Source organism: Cetorhinus maximus, chromosome 23, assembly GCF_964194155.1.
Source record: "Cetorhinus maximus chromosome 23, sCetMax3.hap1.1, whole genome shotgun sequence".
Classification (NCBI taxonomy): domain Eukaryota; kingdom Metazoa; phylum Chordata; class Chondrichthyes; order Lamniformes; family Cetorhinidae; genus Cetorhinus; species Cetorhinus maximus.
Window position 1 is genome coordinate 9,495,283 of NC_135901.1, and position 21,451 is coordinate 9,516,733.

The 21,451-nt window shown below is 44.8% G+C and overlaps 1 protein-coding gene across 1 annotated transcript in view; it reads right to left on the reverse strand.

Annotated features, from left to right (window-relative positions):
• The window catches only part of LOC144697784 (uncharacterized), a 172,091-nt gene that overhangs the window by 65,405 nt on the left and 85,235 nt on the right, over window positions 1–21,451 (reverse strand). The window contains exons 13-17 of the mRNA XM_078569780.1: window positions 20,181–20,243; window positions 18,906–19,035; window positions 18,240–18,813; window positions 7,283–7,573; window positions 6,959–7,203 (exon numbers count right to left, since the gene is read on the reverse strand). Coding sequence (XP_078425906.1) covers window positions 6,959–7,203; window positions 7,283–7,573; window positions 18,240–18,813; window positions 18,906–19,035; window positions 20,181–20,243 — 1,303 coding nt within the window. The remainder of the gene's footprint in view (window positions 1–6,958; window positions 7,204–7,282; window positions 7,574–18,239; window positions 18,814–18,905; window positions 19,036–20,180; window positions 20,244–21,451) is intronic.

Consider the following 21,451-nt stretch of genomic DNA (forward strand, 5'->3'; position numbering starts at 1 on the left):
TAGAAGTTAGGAACTCTGTTCCACAAACAGCAGTTGATGCGAGATTAAATTGAAATCTGACAGGGACGAGGGACTAAACGGCCAACTTCTAGAATTATAGAAACTTGCAGCACAGAAAGAGCCCATTCAACCCTTTATGCTTGTGCTGTTTCTTTGAAAGAGCAATCATGTTTAGCCCCAGACACCCACTTTCTGTTTGTAATCCATATGTTCCTCATTCTCAAATCCCTGTCAACTTCCTTTTAAAATTCCTTCTCGAGTCAGGTCCCAGCACCTTTTCAGGTAGAGAGTTCCAGATCCTGACAACTCTCTGTTGGTGCAGAAACTGCTGAACTTGATGTTGAGTCTGGAAGTTTGTAAAATGCCAGATCGAAAGATGAGCTGCTGTTCCTAGAGCTCCCACTGAGCTTCATTGGAACAGTTCAGGAGGCCAAGGACAGAGAGGTCAGAGTAGGAGTGGGGCGGAGAATTAAAATGACAAGTGACTGGAAGCTCAGGGTCAAGCTCACAGACTGAACAGAGGTTGTTCCACAAAGTGATCACACAATCTGTGTTTGATCTTCACCATGTCGATCAGAGCACATGATGAGCACTGAATACAGTAACTAAATTGAAAACAATTACAAGTAAATGACTGTTTGTTTTAGGCCAAAGAAATATACTTTATTTGAAGAGTAAGGGTTACAATATAAAACAAGCCGATTTCCAGAATATTAAACCTTCAGTCCAGTTACAGTGATTTTTAACATCAGCAGAAACAAACCCAAACTATCAGAATGAACAAGGTTCAGTACTGGGTGTGATCAACAGCAACAATAACAGCAGAATCCAACCCCTGGAGTCAATGCTGAACTCGCTGGTGTATCAGCCGGTTGGATGATGGATTAAATCCCTTCTCACACGTGGAGCAGGTGTCCGGCCTGTCCCCAGTGTGAACTCGCTGCTGTGTGTCTTGGAGCTGATGGCTTCCCCATGCACCAGCTGCTCTTGTCTTTCCAGGTGGTGGGGGTCATGGGTTTGGGAGATTCTATCAAAATTCTGGTTGAGCTGCAGATCTATGAAATCCATCTTCTTTTCCCTCCTCCACCTCTCACTCTCTCTTCTCCCATAGAGGCCAGAGTCTCGTGTAGGCCCAGACCGGGAGGTAGATTCCCTTCCCTCGAGAACATTAATGAACCAGCTGGGTTTTTATGACAATCTGGCAGTTTTCATAGTCACATTTTCCTCGTGTCAGCCCCACAAATTACCGGATTCATTCAGCTCAATTTCACAACCTGCCTTTCTGTTTTTGTGGGTTCTCTTTCATATTTCTTTGTTTCTGTTTTGAATTCACATTACAGAGTATGAGAAGGATTTGCAGTTAGGAAGGTCAAACCAAAATCACATCAAAATCTGCCAGAGTCTCTCGATTCATCAGGACCTGAAGATCATCAGCCTTTGAACATGGAAGCAAAAAGCACCGTTTACACCAGGGAGAAACCGTGGAAATGTGGGGACTGTGGGAAGGGATTCAGATCCCCGTCTAATCTGGAAACTCATCGACGCAGTCACACTGGGGAGAGGCCGTTCATCTGCTCCGTGTGTGGGAAGGGATTCACTCAGTTAATCTGCCTTCAGAGACACCAGCGACTTCACACTGGGGAGAGGCCGTTCACCTGCTCCGTGTGTGGAAAAGGATTCACTCGCTCATCCCACCTGCTGGAACACCAGCAAGTTCACACTGACAAGAGAGAGTTTAAATGCCCTGACTGTGAAAAGAGCTTTAAAAACCCACATGGACTGAGGGAGCACCAGCGCATTCATACTGCGTATGCACCATTCAGCTGCTCACAGTGTGGGAAGAGGCTCAGGACTTCATCCCGCCTTCTGAAACACCAGCGAGTTCACACTGACGAGAGACCGTTTAAATGTCCAGACTGTGGGAAGTGCTTCAAAAGTTCTGGGCATCAACAATGTCATCAACGTATTCACACTGATGAGAGACCATTCAGGTGCTCTCACTGCGGGACTGGGTTCAGGCAACCATCTCATCTCACTGCACACCAGCGCACTCACACTGGGGAGAGGCCGTTCACCTGCTCTGAGTGTGGGAAGAAATTCACTCAGAAACCCCACCTGCTGAGACACCAGCGAGTTCACACTGACGAGAGGCCGTTTAAATGTCCAGACTGTGGGAAGTGCTTTAAAAGTTCTGGGGATCTGCAATACCACCAACGTATTCACACTGATGAGAAACCATTCAGATGCTCTCACTGTGGGACTGGGTTCAGGCAATCATTTCATCTCACCGCACACCAGCGCACCCACACTGGGGAGAGACCGTTCACCTGCTCTGAGTGTGGGAAGGGATTCGCTCAGTCATCCAACCTGCTGACACACCAGCAAGTTCACACTGGGGAGAAGTCGTTCACCTGCTCCGGATGTGGGAAGGGATTCACTCGCTTATCCTACCTGGTGACACACCAGAGAGTTCACAAGTGATTACAGGGGTTGGATTCTGCTGTTATTGCTGGACTGAATCATGTTCATTCTGACAGTTGGGGTTGATCTCTAATGTTAGTTGCCCAGTTTAGACTTAGCGTGTACCCGCACCATCTCTCAATTATGTGTGAATAGACCATCATGTCTGCAAACCTCGTTTTCAATGTAAATCACTCAGAAACTGCCTTGAACTAAAGATGAACAATAAAGAGATCACAGTGCAATCCTGCAGCTCTATATTGATGGGAGAAAGTCTGTTCTGTAACTCGAGGATGAAGCTCGGTAAGTTCTGAATGTTTTTAATTACAAGTAGGCTCGAGCTATTTGAGAGACGGGCTGTTCAAAGCTGTTAACTTGTCAAATATTGAAGGAATTACTCTGAAAATAAACTCACCAATTGATAACCTCAGACTCTGCTCCCTGCTGTAATTAATACTCAGCCATTCGTGCTGATTTACAGTGAATCACTGAATATCCTGTGGAGTCTTTGTTCCTTGTTTTATGAAATAGCTCTCCCCATTAGTGCTGAACTGCTGGATAACTCTGATTACACTTAGACATGTCTAGAAAAGGTCTGTGTGCCCACATTTCACTGTGATTTGTAAACAATGAACAATGTTCATGGCCTGACTTGTAGTCTGGTATCCGGGTGATTTGTGAAGAAAGATTTAATTCACTCACTCAGCAGCTTGAGGGGAACCAGACTGAGGTTTAATGAACATAATAAATAGGAGTAGGAAGAGGCCATTTGGCCCATTAAGTCTGCTCTGCTATTCGATATGATCATGGTTGATCTTCTACCTCAGATCCACACTCCCCAGAAACCTTAATTCCCCTTGTACCCAAAACTCTGTCGACCTCTGTCTTAAATATAACTGAGAACCACGGATCCCTGGGATAGAAAGTTCCAAAGATTCACAACTGAGTGAAGAAATTCCTCCTCATCTCAGTCCTAAATGGTCGACCCCTTATTCTGAGACTGATCCCCGTGTTCTAAATTCACCAGATGGGAAACATTTTCTCAGCATTTACCTTGTCAGGCCATTTAAGAATGTTTCAGTTGGATCACTCAATCTTCCAAACTCCATTCAATCGAGGCCGAGTCTGCTCGATCTCTCCTCATGGGACAATCTCCTCATCCCAGGAACCAGTCTGGTGAACATTTGTTTCACTCCCTCCAGGGCAAGTATGTCCTTCCTTAGGTAAGGAGACTAAACCTGCACACAGTACTCCAGGTGATGCCTCACCAATGCTCTGTATAATTGTGGTAAGACATCTTTACTCTTATACTCCAATCCCTTTGTAATAAAAGCTAACAGACCATTTACCATTTGTTTGCTGTACCTGCATGTTAACTTTCTGTGATTCATGTACAAGAACACCCAGGTCCCTCTGAATGCAAATATTTCCCAGTCTCGCACCATTCAAAAAATATTCTTTTTTTTCCTACCAAAGTGGATAACTTCACACTTCACCGTGTTGTATTCCATCTGCCATGTTCTTACCCAACCTGTCTATATCCCTGTACAGCCTCTTTGTGTCCTCCTCAGCACTTACTTTCCCACCCAACATTGTATTGTCAGAAAACCTGGATACATTACACTCAGTCCCCTCATCTAAGTCATTGATATCGATTGTAAATAGCTGAGGCACAACTGCTGATCCTTGTGGTACCTGCTAGTCACAGCCTGCCAACCTGAAAATGTCCTGTTTATTCCCACTCTCTGTTTTCTGACCATTAACCAATCCTCAGTCCATGCTCAGATACCCCCCAAACACCAGACCGAATTTTGTGTGATGACCTCTCGTGTGGCCCCTCATCAAATGCTTTTTGAAAATCCAAATACACATCTACTGATATCCTCATTATCCTCCTGACTTATTACATTTTCAAAAAGCTCTGAACAGATTTGTCAAACATGATCTCCCTTTCATAAATCCATATTGGCTCTGCTCGATCAGTTAATGATTTTCTAAGTGCCCTGTTACCACATCCCTCATGGTAGATTCCTACATTTTGCCAATTACTGATGTTAGATGAACTGGCCTCTAGTTCCCCATTTTCTCTCTTCCTCCTTTTTTGAAAAGTGAGATGATGTTTGCTATCAAGGTTGGGAGAGACACTCTGGAAGGTATGGGGGAGCTGGGACTTGTCCATGAGAGTAACCAAAGGTCTAGGATCTGAAATAATCCAGAGTGATGATGATGTGTTAGTCATGGCTCAGTGGTTGCATTTTCATGTCTTAGTCAGGAGGTTGTGGATTTAAATCCGCATCCAGAAAGATGAGCATAAAATCCAGGCTAACATTCCACCGCAGTACTGAGGGAGAGACTGTCAGAGACTGCACTGAGACAGAATGGATGGGTGTAAGAGATCCATTGACATTATTTCAAAGAGCAGGGGATTTATCCCAGGAATCTTGGTCAATATTTATCCCTCAATCAACGTCACTGAAACAGATTATCTGGGTATTATCAATTTGTTGTCTATGCGATCTTGCTGTGCATAAATTAGCTGCTGTATTTCCTACATTCCAACATTGACTGCACTTCAAAGGAATTTCATTGGCTGTAAAATGCTTTGGGACATCCTGATGTCATGAAAGGCTCTGCAGAAATAAAAATCTTTCTTTAACAGAGGAGAAAAGGCCCAGAAATGGAACAGTCGAGAACAAGATTTCAATTAGTCTCCTCTTATCCTGAAGAAAACAAATATTCCACACACTGTGTGTTTGACGCCAAAGTGATTTATTTGACATTTAACCAGAATATTAAACTCCAGCCCTGTTACAGGGATTATTAACATCAAGAGGAATAAAGCCCCAAGAGCTGGATTTTCAAAGAGGGTTGGGAACCTGACACTGGATGAATTCTGGGTCCGCAATCTGCACCTGAACTGCATCGCTCTTGCAGCATTATTTTTAAATGTAAATAAGCTGTTTTGGCAGGAGGTGAGCTCAGCATCCAGACCGAGGCACCAAGTGCCTCCGGGGGCAGGGAGCTTCCTGTCCAGCAGCAAAGGCAGCCATTTTGGGGTTTGCTACTGCTTTGCCGAGGGGAGCTAGCAGCTCATGAAATGACCAGGACAATAAAGACAATACAAGTGTGCACGGACATCAAGATACAGCGCTCAAACCGGAACAAGTCTATCCCTCAAATTCAACAAACAAAAACCAGATGAAAATTAACTTCCTTTCGATCTATGGTAATTCCACAGCTGTGCGCTAACGTGCAGCAGACTATCTGACTTCATCCTGTAAGTAAGCCTGGGTACTAGATTTTAGTGTAGCCCAACCATTTTCAGGTTCATTTCATGTCATATTCATTGTAATAAGCTAACAATGTCAAAACACAATTTTCTGCTAACATTGAGATAAGAAGCCATTTTGATGATTTTAACCTTTTCCAACAAACTTTCCCAAAACAGTATTACGAAGCAGTGATTGACGGGCAACAGATGATTGGTAGTTGCTTAGAAGTCGCTTCATGTTATCTCAATATTTCTCCATTAGCATTTCTTATGAGAGAATTAAAGTGCTGTAACAGCTGGGAAAGAAATGGGATAAGCCTCGGACTTGCTCCCTATCAGGAACACACACTGTCCTTGATTGTTGAGTCTGTCTTAATGAATGGGCTCCTGAAAAAAACATCAAGATGAGAGACATAGCTTAAAGGAAGGCACTGTCCTAAGTTTAAGACAATGTGGCAAATTAGCTAAAACCACTGGAGTTAACTCTTGTCACATTATTGACAAACCATAGACCAATTAGCCATTTCCAATAACTTGGCTAAGGTGGGCTTACAGCATCTTTTAAGTGTAGAAATGAAGATTTCGAGAAGCCATTTTGTTAGCATGTTATCTGTGTATCAAATGACGGAGGGTTATCCTCACTTCATGTCTTCAGCCTGATCAACCGAGGAAAGTTGTGAGAAGTCTGTTTAATTGTTAAAGTTAAACATTCTCCTCTTACTGTTAATTGAAACTTGATTTTTATCTTTCTAACTTGTTACCTTTCCACATTTTAATGGTTAATAAATCTTTTTAAAATGACCATTTAGAGTGTTCATTCCTGACGGATGCTCAGTCCTGTAGAATCTGGTGATTTCATTCACAATTGGGGATTTATTGCAAACAACCTGTACCCCATAAATCAATTTAGAATCCAGAAGACTGAAAATCCCATTCTGTTCCAGACAGGCTCCTTAACAAGTTCTTTAATGAGATTAAGGGGCCGTTAATTGGTGGTGAGTGGGTTTCCTGTTTCCTCCCCTCCACCGGCACTTTGAAAATTACAAACTGTCTCAGAGGCAGCGGATCCAGTGCCTCCGACCGGGAAAGTAATTTTCAAATCACACAAGTCCCGGTTCCCACCCCCATCAGAAAGTGAAAATCCAACCCCAGTTATCAGAATGAACCTAGTTCAAACCTGGATGTGATTCACAACAGCAATAACAGCAGAATCCAACCCCTGTTGTCATATGTGAAACTTCTGGTGTCTCTTCAAGTTAAATGAAAAAATGAATCCCTTCCCACAGATGGGGCAGTTGAAAGGCCTCTCCCCAGTGTGAACTCGCTGGTGTCTGTGCAGGTTGTGCGACCGAGTGAATCTCTTCCCACACACACAGCAGGTGAACGGCCTCTCCCCAGTGTGAACTCGCTGGTGTTTCAGCAGATTTATTGGTTCTTTGAAACTTTTCTCACAGTCAGAGCATTTAAACAATCTCTGATCACTGTGAACAAGTTGGTGTCAGCAGAGCAGATGACTGAGTGAAGCCTTTCCCACACACACAGCAGGTGAACGGCCTCTCCCCAGTCTGAACTTGCTGGTGGGTCCCTAGGTTAGATGAACTCATGAATCCCTTCCCGCACACGGAACAGCTGAACGGCCTCACGCCACTGTGAACACGCTGGTGTGTCAGAAGATTTGATAACTGCGTGAAACCCTTCCCACAATCGGTGCAGGTGAACGGCCTCTCCCCAGTGTGAATACGCCGATGAATTTCCAGCTGGGATGGGGAAATGAATCCAGTTCCACAGTCCCCACATTTCCATGGTTTCTCCGTGGTGCGGGTGCCCTTGTGTCTCTCCAGATTGGATGATCAGTTGAATGCTTGTCCACACACACACAGACACACAGAAAACATGTGTACGTGGAATTCATAACATCCCACTGTAAATGCTGTAATTTTTTTTTCAGGTTGTGTAACTAGCTAAAGCTCTTTGCACAGTCGGTGCACTGGAACACTCTCACCGGTGTGAGTGTGTCTTGATGCTTTTCCAGTCATATAGATGAGTGATTTTTTTTTTTCTACAGTCAGAACAGGCAAACATTTCTCCTTCCACATTCAAAGGCCGGTGATATTCTGCTCCTGATGAATCAAGTGACTCTGTTAGATCTTGATGTGATGTTTTATTTGAGTTACCAGTGTATAAATTCTCCCTTCTGATGCCCCTGTAAGCAGAGATTTCAAAAGTCCTCATTGTAAGCACGGCATAGAAATGAAGAACAGTTAATTTTAGTTCCTATGGAACATTTTTTCTCTCTTGTTCCCCCAAAGCTGCAAATCCCCGTCCCACACACTCTCCCCCCTCCCTGGGCTGAAATCTAAATAAAGTGTTGGATAATTCTCTGTATCCTTTTAATAAATTCTACAAATGGAGATCATGTTTTACAAGGGGCCATTTGTTAACAGTTTCCCAAACACAGATCAGATCCTCATTGATTTGAGCCCAAATTTATTTATTTTTTATAAATTAAGTCTTATTTATTGTCCCCCCTCCCCCATCCTCTGATGTGAACCATCCTCCACTCGCTGACCCAGGATGGCGGCCGTTAACCTGGGCCTGTTCCCGGGAGGGAGAAGCCCCGCAGCTGCAAACCAGGAGCTGATAATTATTTCTCAGGGTTTGCGGATCCACAAAGTGTTTCCAAATCCTCCCCGTCCAGCCGCCGGCTCCATCGATCCCTCCCCCCCGGGCCTGTCACCGCGGGGTAAACACGGGGCCTGGGGCCTACCCCAGAAGTTGATCCAGTTCCCAGTCCAGCCGCGGTTTCCATTCCTACCCTGTGCTCACAATCTCCTCCCGCCTCCCGAACCGTCCGCTCCTCCTCACTCTGTCACCATGACTGACACTGAGCATGCTCAGAGCGCACACCCACACTGCACCTGCGCACTGGACTCCTATAGTCATTGATAGGGGACTTTCTGCAACGCGGTTTGTTCTGGGTAAATAATCCGCCATTGATAGCTTGACTTGGGAACACAAAATTCAATGCATCGGCTTCCCAATCGAGATCGGGACCCGGGGCGCTGTTATGGCACGGCGGATGGTAAATGCTGAGCTGCTCAAATCGCAGAGCGAAACCTGAAACAGCTGCCACTACTGTTTTGCAATTTGTATTTTATCTCGAGATGCGTGCCTTGAATTCAGTAGTAATAAGTCCACCCACAATTAGAGTTTTTTTAAAACTAAATTAAATATTCATTAACAGAATAAAAGATTTTAAGCACATTCATAGGTCTACAAATTACGATTATAATAACTCCTAACTCCCCTAATTAATCTAGCTCCCAGTTACACCTCTGTTAAGGCAACAGTGAAACAAAACATAAGTTTAACAGACCTTGGTAAAGCACACAAAACCTTGGGCAGTGATATTCAAAGTGAATTTTCTTAGCTTCAGTTCCTGTAGACAGCAAATGCATACAGGCTGGAGGCTTTTCACACTTGTGTTAGATCTTAGAATGCCTTCCCTCTTACATATAACCTCATCTCCTTTATACATGCTTCTCTCTTAATGTAAATTCCAATTCCCAATATTTCTTTGAAACTTTACTTTTAACTTTATTATAAATTTTTCATAGTACTCATATTATCAGTAACCTTTGGGAAAAATAAACACTGTATGACTTAGCTTCTTATGGCTAGGTGTAACATCTTACCATCTGTTTGAAGTTCAAACTAACCTAATTTATATAAAAATGCAAATGTTCCTCGCACCTCACATTCTAAAACTTCAGCCAGGTTTGTGTATTTAGCATTTCAAACCGAGCTTCCCTTTTGATCATTCAAAAGCTGCAGACCAGCTGTCTCCAATTCCATTAAATTCTCCCGCCCCCCCTCCCACCCCCCCACCACCACACACATCAACACAGAGAAACTAATCCAAACTCCACTATTAACCAACCTTTACAATATATCAAAATAATATTATGAAAAGTATTATATTTTCATGACAGTGCAATACACACAATAGGTACTTAAAGTATGTAGAAACCCGAATGTCTGGACCTTCCTCCATGATGCAATCTGTGCAATTCACCCCCACCTCCACCTGCAATGGCAGATTGGAAAAAGGTCGAAGTTGAAATTCACAAAGATCAATGCTGGTACAAACTGGTGGAAACAACCTGCTGAGTTATTCCATCACTTTCCGTTTTTATTTCAGATTTCCAGTATCCACAGTATTTTGCTTTTAATTCAGTGCTGGTACCTGTGTCAAGAAAGATATGCTGAAAAACTGACTTGAGGTAGATGAAATGGAATGTGTCTATGCAAAACATAAACTCCAGCACAGGTCAGTTGAACAGAAAGCTCTGTTTCTGGACTCGATATTCTCTGTAATTCAGTGTCATCTCCTACTGGTTGAACAGAATGCTCTCTTTCTGGATTTGATATTTTCTGTAATTCAGTGACATCTCCTACTGGCTCTTGATCAGCATGTTCCACATCCACCACTTGTACTGCACATGCTCAGAGTGCAACCGAGTGCTGAGTAATCGCACTGGGCTCCTGTGGTCACTGATGGGGCACATTCTGATTCATGGAAAATTATGGATTGTAACAGTGTCACTCAAAGCTTAATTTGTGAACAAAAATTTTCATCACCACATCGAGATTGGGCCTGTTTCTGTATCAAGTGGCACTTGCTTAGAAATAACACCTTCTCACTAATGCCAGGGTCACTCGGCTCCTGACCTCATTACAGCTGTGGTTCAAAATGGACAAAAGAGCTGAACTCCCGAGGTGAGGTGAGAGTGACTGCCAGGCAGCATTTGACCAAGTGTGGCATCAAAGAGCTTTCGCAACACTGGAGTCAGTGGGAATCAGGGGGGAAACTCTATAATGGTTGGATTCATACCTAGCACAACGGAAGATGGTTGTGGTTGTTGGAGGTCAATCACCTCATTTCCACGACATTACTGCAGGAGTTCCTCAGGGTATTGTCCTAGGCCCAACCATCTTCAGCTGTTTCAGCAATGACCTTCCTCCCATCATAAGGTCAGAAGTGGGGATGTTCACTGGTGATTGCACAATGTTCAGCACCATTCACGACTCCTCAGCTACTGAAGCAATGCATGTCTAAATGCAGCAAGACCTGGACAATATCCAGGCTTGTACTGACAGGTGCCAAGTAACATTCGCAACACACAAGTGCCAGTCAATTACTATCTCCAGCAAGGGAGAATCTACCCATCACCCCATGACATTCAGTGGCATTACCTTCACTAAATCCCCCACTATCAACATCCTGGGGGTTACCATTGAGCAGAAACAGAACTGGACCAGCCATATAAATACTGTGGCTCCAAGAGCAGGTCAGAGGCTGGGAATTCTGCCGCAAATAACTCACCTCCTGACTCTCCAAAGCCTGTCCACCATCTACAAGGCACAAGTCAAGAGTGTGATGGAATATTCTCCACTTGCCTGGATGGGTGCAGCTCCAACAACACTCAGGAAAGTTGACACCATCCAGGACAAATTAGCCCACTTGATTGGCACCCCATTCACAAACATTCACTCCCTCCACCAGCAACAAACAGAGGCAGCTGTGTGTACCATCTACAAGATGCACTGCAGGAACTCACCAAGGCTCCTTCGACAGCACCTTCTGAACCCACGACATCTCGATGGACAAGGGCAGCAGATAGATGGGAACACGACCCCCTGGAAGTTTGCCTCCAAACCACTCACCATCCTGACTTGGAAATATATCGCCATTCCTTCAGTTGCTGGATCAAAATCCTGGAGCTCCCTTCCTAACAGCACTGTGGGTGTACCTACACCACATGGACTGCTGCAGTTCCACCTTCTCAAGGGCAACTAGGTATGGGGAATCCAGCACCATGTGCGAGCGAGATCAGGAATAGGAGAATAGACTGGATGAATGCATGGCTGGAGAGATGATGTAGGAGGGAGGGATTTAGATTCCTGAGGCATGGAGATTGATTCTGGGAACGATGGGACATGTAAAAGCTGATTGGGTTGCACCCCAGCAGGACCAGGACCAGTATCCTCACAGGGGTATTTGCTAGTACTGTGGGGGAGGGTTTAAACTAGACTGGCAGGGGAATGGGAAACTGAGTGAGGAGACACAAGAAAGGGAAACAAAGATAGGAATGAAAGATAGAAAAGTAGAAAGCAAAAGTGGAAGGCAGAGGAAACAAGGGCTAGCAGCAAATAGGACCATAGTACAAAAAGAGATGTATAAAAAATGTTAAAAAGACAAGTCTAAAAGCACTGTATCTGAATGCATGGAGCATTCGCAATAAGGTAGATGGATTAACAGTGCAAATAAATGTAAACGGGTACGACATGACTGTGATTACAGAGACATGGCTGCAGGGTGACCGAGGCTGGGAACTGAATATCCAAGGGTACTCGATATTTAGGACAGACAAGCAAAAAGCATTGTTAGTTAAGGATGAAATCGGTGCAGTAGTGAGAGAGGATATTGGCTCAGAAAATCTCGATCTAGAATCAGTCGGGTGGAGCTAAGAAACAACAAAGGGCAGAAAACATTAGTGGGAGTTGTCTATAAGCCTCCAAACGGTAGTGATAAGGTAGGGGGCAGTGTTAAACAGGAAATTAGAGATGTATGTAAAAAGGGTGCTACGATAATCATGGGTGACTTTAAGCTGCATATAGACTGGGCAAACCAAATTAGCAATAATACTGTGGTGGATGAATTCCTGGAGTATACAAGATGTCTTTTAGACCAGAATGTCGAGGAACCGACTAGGGAACAGGCTATCCTATATTTGGTATTGTGCAATGAAGGAGAGTCATACGGAATCGAATTGTTAACTCTGTCTCTCTCCACAGGTGGTGTCAGACCTGCTGAGTTTGATCAGCATTTTCTGTTTTTATTTCAGATATCCAGCATCCGCAATATTTTGCTTTTACACTAACATCATGAGGAAATCTTTTCAGTAACAAGTGTTAAGAATTTGGAATTCACTATCTGATGGATACAGGTTCGAGAGTAACCTTCAAACAGGAATTGGATAAATATTTGAAGGAGAAATGATGCAGGGATGAGTAAAGAATGGGGGAGTGGGACTAACTGGATAGCTCGTCGAATTTGTCAGCACAGATTCAATAGGCCAACCAGCCTCCTTCTCTGCTGTACTGTTAGGAGATCCTGTCATCTATAATAATATAATGATTCATAATAAACATGATGATAGAATCATGGAGCAGGGATGGTGGCCATTCAGCCCATTGTGCCTGTACCGTCCCTGAAAATGTTACCATTCTGTCCCACTCCCCTGCTCTTTTCCAATCGCCCTCTAAATCTTTCCTTATTAAATTAAAATCCAAATCACTTTTGAAAGTTATAACTAAATCTGCTTCTACCAGCCATTCAAACAATGACTTGCCAGTATTTAATTGGTGGAAATTTCTACACATCCACCAAACAGTCTGATAATTTACAAAGAGTGGAGAAGTCGAGAGACGTGGTGGTGAGGCAGAGCTGGGAGCTGTTAGTGTAAATGTGATAAGTGGCAGTGTTTTCAGATGATGTCATTGATTGGAACAGGTTAATGAGAAATAAGAGGAGGCCTTTGGGGACACGAGAGGTAACTGTGTGAGTTGAAAGGAAAGACATTGTGAGTGATACTCTGGCTATGATTAGAAAGAGAAAAATGGAACCAGGAGAGAGCAGCCCCACCCAGGGTACAGGGGAGAGGTGAAGGTGCAGAATGATGTGGTCAACATCAAATGCTGCAGACAGGTCGAGGACGAGAAGGGAGAGTTTATCTTTGTCACAGTCACATAGGATGTCATTTGTCACTTTGATAAGAGCTGTTTCAGTCCTGTGGCAGGGGCAGAAACATGATTGGAGGGATTCAGACATGGCGTTCTGGGAAAGATGGGCAGGAATTTGGGAGGTGGCAACACGTTCAAGGACTTTGGAGAGGACAGAGAGGCTGTAGATGGGGCAGTAGATGGAAGGAGAGTGGGGCCAAGGATTTGCTTTTTGAGACTCCTGCAGGATGTGGGAAATGAGGGACGCTTCCAGCGTCCATGGCGACCATGTGTGGGGAAGGTGTGTCCAAATGCAGCTTCTAGCGAATCGGGTTTCAGAGCTGGAGCTGCGGGTGGACTCATTGTGGAGCATCCGCGATGCTGAGCAAGTCATGGATGGCACGTTTAGCGAGGTGGTCACACCGCAGGTGAAGATTACACAGGCAGAATGACCATCAGGAACAGTAAAAGACTCAGGAAGGTAGTGCAGGAGTCCCCTGTGGTCATCCCCCTCTCTAACAGATATACCGCTTTGGATACTGTTGGGGGGGATGGCCTCTCGGGGGAAAGCAGCAACAGCCAAGTTCATGGCACCGTGGGTGGCTCTGCTGCTCAGAGGGGCAGGAGGAAAACAAGTGGCAGGGCTATTGTGATAGGGGATTCAATAGTTAGGGGCACAGACAGACGTTTCTGTGACCGCAAACGTGAATCAAGAATGGTATGTTGCCTCCCTGGTGCCAGGGTCCAGGATGTTACAGAGCGGCTGCGGGACATTCTGGGGAGGGAAGGTAAACAGCCAGTGGTCGTGGTACACATTGGTACCAACAACATAGGTAATAAGAGGGATGAGGGCCTGAAAGCAGAATCTAGGGAGCTCGGAAATAAATTTAAAAATAAGACCTCAGGATAACTCCCTGTTCCACCTGCTAGCAAGAGCAGGAATAAGAGGATAGGCCAAATGAATACGTGGCTGGAGAGATGGTGTAGTTGGGAGGGATTCAGATTCTTGAGGCACTGGGACTGGTTCTGGGGAAGGTGGGACGTGTATAAACCGGACAGGCTGCACCCAGGCAGAGCTGGGACCAGTGTCCTTGTGGGAGCTTTTGCTAGTTCTGTTGGGGAGTATTTAAACTAGTGTGGCAGGGGGATGGGATCCCAGGAGTAGGATCAGATAGGTCAGATTCAGATCAGAAAAGTGGAGGTAGAACATTAGCTAGGGACGTTGTGATAGACATGGAGTTACAGGAGAAGCAAAGTTTACAAAGTGTCCAGCAAGGGAAATTGACGGGGTTAAACTGTTTAAACTTCAATGCAAGGAGTATTACAAACAAGGTAGATGAGTTAAGGGCACAGGTAGACACATGGCAGCAGGATGTCATTGCTATAACGGAGACCTGGCTAAAGGAGGGACAAAGCTGGCAGCTTAATATCCCTGGTTATAGAGTCTTCAGACACGATAGAGTAGGAGATTAAAAAAGGATGGGGGAGGGGTGCAGGTAGCACTAATGGTTAAAGAATCAATTCCAATTGTGAGAAGGGATGAAACACTTAATGGATCAACAAACGAGGCTTTATGGATTGAGCTTAGAAATAAAAAAGGGGCAGTCACACTACTGGGAGTATACTACAGACCCCCAAATAGTGAAAGGGAGATAGAAGAACAAATATGTAGGCAAATTTCTGCTTGTAAGAACAAAAGGGCAATAATAGTCGGAGACTTCAATTATCCTAATATCAACTGGGATTCAAACAATATAATGGGAACTGAGGGAGAAAACCTCATGCAATGTGTCCAAGAAAATTTTTTTAACCAATTAGTGATAAACCCAATGAGAGGAGATGCAATTCTAGACTTAGTCTTGGGGAATGAAGAAGGGCAAGTGGGTGAAGTGACAGTTGGTGACCATATCAGGGACAGTGATCACAATTCAGTTAGATTTAGCATTACCATGGAAAAGAACAGAGATACAGAGATAAGGCAGGAGCAAAAGTCTTGAACTGGGGGAAGGCAAATTTTGCAGAAATGAGAAGGGACTTGGTTGAGGTGGACTGAACAGCACTGCTGGAGGATAAAACAGTGGAAAACCAGTGGGAAGCACTAAAAAGCGAGATCCTAATTGTACAAAGTAGACATGTCCCCTACAAAAATAAGAGTGGTACTGCCAAATCTAGACCACCCTGGTTGTCTAGGGGAATACAGGGGAAGATCAAACAGAAAAAGGAAGTGTACGATAGGCACAAAGAAGTAAGCACTGCAGATAGCCTAGACGAAGTAAAAAAGGAAATAAGGAAATCAAAGAGAAGGCATGAAAAAAGTTTAGCAAGTAAAGTTAAAGATAACCCAAAGATGTTTTACCAATACATTAATGCTAAAAGGTTAGTTAAGGAAAAAGTGGGACCTATCAGAGATGAAGATGGAAACTTGTGTGTGGATGCAGAGGCTGTGGGAAGGGTTTTGAATGAATATTTTGTCTCCGTGTTTACAAAGGAAAGGGAGGATGTAGATAGAGTAGTCCAGGACGAACACTGCGAGATATTGGACGGGATAGTCATAGAGAGGAAGTACTCGAAGGGTTGAAATCCTTGAAAGCTGATAAGTCACGAGGGCCAGATGGATTGTTTCCGAGTCTGCTGAAGGAAGTCAGGGAGAAGATAGCAGATGCTCTGAGGTTGATTTTCCAATCTTCACTAGATGCAGGGGAGGTACTGGAGAAATGCAAATGTAGTTCCATTGTTTAAAAAGGGATCAAAGGAAATGCCAAACAATTATAGGCCAGTTAGTCTTACATCAGCAGTGAGTAAATTAGTAGAATCAATCCTGAGAGATTGGATTAACTGTCAGGTGGAAAGGTATGGACCAGTCAGGGATGGTCAGCATAGATTTGTTAAAGGAAGGTCTTGCCTCACAAATTTGATTGAATTTTTTGAGGAAGTGACAAGAAGGGTTGATGAAGGTAGTGCAGTGGATGTTGTGTACATGGATTTTAGCAAGGCATTTGACAAGGTCCCACATGGCAGACTGGTCAGGAAAGTAAAAGCCCATGGGATTCAGGGTAATGTGGCAAACTGGATAAAAGGTTGGCTTTGTAACAGGAAACAAAGGGTAATGGTCAATGGATGCCCTTGCGAATGGAAAGTTGTCTCATGTGGTGTTCCACAGGGCTCAGTGTTGGGACCCTTGCTGTTTGTGTTATATATTAACGATTTGGATGTGAACGTTGGGGGAAAGATTGGGAAATTTGCCGATGACATAAAGATTGGCCAAGCAGTGCATAGTGTAGAGGATAGCCATAATCTCCAAAACGATATAGATGGGTTGGTGCAGTGGGCGGTAAAGTGGCAGATGGATTTTAACATAGAGAAGTGTGAGGTCATACATTTAGGGAGGTCAAACAGTTACAGGGATTACACAATAAATGGGAATATACTAAGAGGGGTAGATGAAGTGAGAGATCTTGGCCTACAAGTACACAGGTCCCTGAAGGCAGCAGTTCAGGTAGACAAGGTTGTAAAGAAGGCATATGGAATGCTCTCCTTCATTGGCAGAGGTATAGAATATAAAAGTAAGGATATAATGTTGGAATTGTATAAAACACTGGTGAGGCCACAACTGGAGTATTGTGTGCAGTTCTGGTCACCACATTACAGGAAGGACATAATAACTCTGGAGAGAGTGCAGAGGAGGTTTACAAGAATGTTGCCAGGGTTAGAAAAGTGTAGCTACGAGGAGAGATTGGATAGGTTGGGGTTATTTTCCTTAAACAAAGAAGGCTGAGAGGTGACTTGATTGAGGTGTACAAAATGATGAGGGGAATAGATAGAGTGGACAGGATAAAATTGTTTCCCTTGGTGGAGAATTCTAAAACCAGGGGACATAGATTCAAGATAAGTGGCAGAAGGTATAGGGGGGACATGAGGAAGAACTTTTTTACGCAGAGGGCAGTGGGTGTCTGGAATTCGCTGACCACGTTGGTGGTAGAGGCAGGAACTCTAAACTCTTTTAAAAAGTACTTGGATCTGCACCTTAAGTGCTGTAAGCTACAGAGCTGTGGGCCAGGTGCAGGAAGGTGGGATTAGAAAGAGCACCTGGGTGTCCTCGGGCTGGCATGGACAAGATGGGCCGAATGGCCTCCGGTGCTGTAACTTTTCTATGGTTCTATGGGTATAATGATGGCAGATTTGAAGGAGAGATGGACAGTACTTGAGAGAGAAAACTGTTGACATATTCAGTGAAAATGGGGAAGTTGATTGATCAGTAGTTTAGTGGGTGTAGGGTCAATAGAGCAAGAGGTGAATTTCATGGACAAGATGAACTCTGAGAGGGCATGAGGGGAGATGGAAGGGAAAAAACAGAAAGATGAGAGTTCAGAGCTCGGGTAATGGGGAACTTTAGGGAGGGCGAGTGGAAAGGAGGGAAGCAACAGAGGCAGCTGATCCGATTGTCTCAATCTTAGTGATAAAGAAGCTCCATGAGATCCTCACACCAGTTGTTGGGGGTGAGGATGGAGGGAGAGCATTTCAAAAGGAATGAACTTGTGTTAGAGATATTAAAAAGGTTCAACACATTGTGTCTTTTAACACAAAACTAATTTATTTGATATTTATCCAGAATATTAGCCCCCCTAAGTGGTCTGTAGTTTATTAACATCAGCAGAAACAGATCCCAATTAACATGGTTCAATCCTGGATGTGATTACCAGCAAAATCCCACCACTTTAGTTACTTGTGAACTCGCTGGTGTGTCAGCAGGTTGGATGAGGTAGTGAATCCTTTCCCACAATGGGGGCAGATGAATGGCCTCTCCCCAGTGTGAATTCGTTGGTGTGTCAGCAGGTGGGATGGATGAATAAATGCCTTCCCATACTGGGGGCAAGTGAATGGCCTCTCCCCAGTGTGAATTCGTTGGTGTGTCAGCAGGTGGGATGAGGTAGTGAATCTCTTCCCACACTGAGGGCAGGTGAATGGCCTCTCCCCAGTGTGAAATCGTTGGTGTGTCAGCAGGCTAGATAACTGAGTGAATCCCTTCTCACACTGGGGGCAGGTGAATGGCCTCTCCCCAGTGTGAACTCGCTGGTGTGTCAGCAGGTGAGATGACTGAGTGAATCCCTTCCCACACTGAGGGCAGGTGAATGGCCTCTCCCCAGTGTGAACTCGCTGGTGTGTCAGCAGGTGAGATGACTGAGTGAACCCCTTCCCACACTGAGGGCAGGTGAATGGCTTCTCCCCAGTGTGAATTCGCTGGTGAGTTGAAATGATCGCCAGAACCCAGTCCTGCATTGAGAGCACCTGAACGGTCTCTCGTCAGTGTGAACACGTTGATGGGACATCAGCTCGCAGGAACTTTTAAAGCACTTCCCACAGTCTGGGCATTTAAAAGGTCTCTCTTCACTGTGAACTCGCTGGTGGCTCAGCAGGTAGCTTGAAAGAGTAAACCCCTTCCCACACGTTGAGCAGGTGAACGGCCTCTCCCCAGTGTGACTCCGCCGATGCTCTTCCAGCTCTGACGGGAATCTGAATCCCTTCCCCCAGTCCCCACATTTCCATGGTTTCTCCCCGATGTGGCTGCGCTGGTGTCTTGACAGGCCAGATGATCGGTTGAAGCCTCGTCTACACACAGAACACAATGTACGATTTCTCTCCACTGTGAATGGTACTTTTTCCTTCCATGTTCAAAATCAAATGATATTCAGGTTATGATAAATCGAGCGAATGTCAGATTCTGCTGTGATGTTTTGTTTCTGTTTCCCGACTGCAAATCCTCCCCTTCTAATACCCTGTGAAATTGATTTAAAACAGAAAAAGAGGTGTGAGAGAGAATCCACAAAAACACAAATGCAGGTTGTGAAATTGAGCTGAATGAATCTGGTAATTTGTGGGGCCGGCACGAGGGAAAAGTGACCACGAAAACTGCCGGATTGTCATAAAAACCCAACTGGTTCACTAATGTCCTTCAGGGAATGGAACCTGTCACCTGGTCTGGGTCTACACAAGACTCTGGCCTCCATGGGATGAAAGAGAGAGGTGGGAGGTGCAGGGGGTGAAGATGTGTTTAATACATCTTCAGCTCAACCAGAACTTTGGCAGAATATCCCAAACCCTCAACATCCACTACCTAGAAGTATGAAGGTAACAGGTGTCAATGAACACCATCACCTCCAACTCACACACTGTCCTAACTTGTCTGACATCCAGTACTGGATGAGCAGAAATTTCCTCCATTTAAATGTTGGGAAGATGAAAGCCATTGTCTCCACTCCCTAACCACCGACCCCATCCCTCTTGCAGCTCTCTGAGGCTGAACCAGACTGTTCACAATCTTGTTGTCATATTTCAGCCCAAGCTGAGCTTCTGACTACAAATCACTAAAACCACCCATTTCCACCTCAGTACCATCGCCCAGCTGTGCCCCTGCCTCAGAGCACAGCCCGGTCCCCACGCTGGCGCTCTGGGTTCCTGTTCTCATTGATAGGGGACTTTCTGACCCACAGGATAAACCAGCCGCCATCAAGACCAATCAGTGAACGGGCATTTTGTTTCCCCCAGTTGGTAAAACAGAAGGTCCATGGATGAGGGGGATACTGGACAGGAAGCACAATGAGGGGTTCAGACACTTTATTAAATACTCACAGCAGCACATTAATCTGATCGGAGATCACTTCCTCACGAGCAGCCAGCGGTGTGAAGCCTCCTGAGATTCCGGTCCCTTTCCAGTCAGTATTTCCAGGAGCTGGGACACAGAAAAGAGTCTCAGTAAAATCAGGGATTTATTTGTTCACTGCTTTACAATGGGTCTGGGCTCACACTTGAGGTTCATACAGCCTGTGACTCCCTGGGTTTATTAACTCTTCCCCCTCCAGACCCTTTGGGCTCTCTATTGTTGGACTCTCTATTGCTTTTCAATGTCCTCCTGCCCTTGTTGTATCTGATCCAATAAAAACCCTCCTCACATCACACAGGGAACAGCTTTAGACATGTTCTGACTTTTCACCTCAATCTTATTCTGCTGAATGATCTCATTGACCGTTCCCTTTCTCTCGATCAGTCCGTCCACCATCTCTTTTCTGGATTTCACTCCTTCTTGTTGTTCCAGGATTTCATCTCTCTGCCTTTTATTTCTTTTACTGAAGATTCCTGTCCATTGCTGCCTCACAGCCTCGTCCTGTTCCCACATATTCTCCATGTCTAAGTGCTTCCCAGCGGCCGTGCCAGCCGTGGCCCCTATTCCAGCCCAGTCACTGATCCCTCTCTTCCCTCCACCCTTTTTACTGGTGTCACTATCACAGGGACGATCGCGGTGTTTTCCCAAAACTGCCTTAACACCGGGGTCTTGGCTACTGGGTGGTCATAGTCCACCCATCTCTCTCCCTGCATTCTGACTTATGAAATCCCTGGATAATTCCCTTATCATCCGAACATCAAGGTCCTTGTAGATGGGATGACATAACCTTGGGGACGGGTGTGTGGTATTCAGGGCACATAGTACAGGAACTATTTTAAATCTTGTATCATTATGTAGGTTCTGTGAGTACGAGTGATGATTAAACCATTTATGGAACCAATTTCGTGTGGCAGGACAGATTGAGGGGTAGTCAGTGAAGCATATGGGGTCTTGGGCTTCATAAATAAGGTACTGAGTACAAAACAGAGAAGTGCACCAACAGAGAGTTGTTCTGATCTGGAACTCTCTCCCTGAAAAGGTGCTAGAACCTGATTCTATGTTTAGCCTCTGCCCACTGGTCCTAGATTCCCCAACCAGTGGAAATAGTTCCTCTCTATCTATCCTGTCAGTTCCAATTAATATCCCAAAAACTTTGATCAAATCAGCTCTTAATCTTATAAATTCCAGGGATTACAACCCTCACAGTGAGGTGAAGACTTTTATCAGGAGGAATAGGGAGAGGGAAAATATTATTCATGGCACAGCTCTAAAGAGTG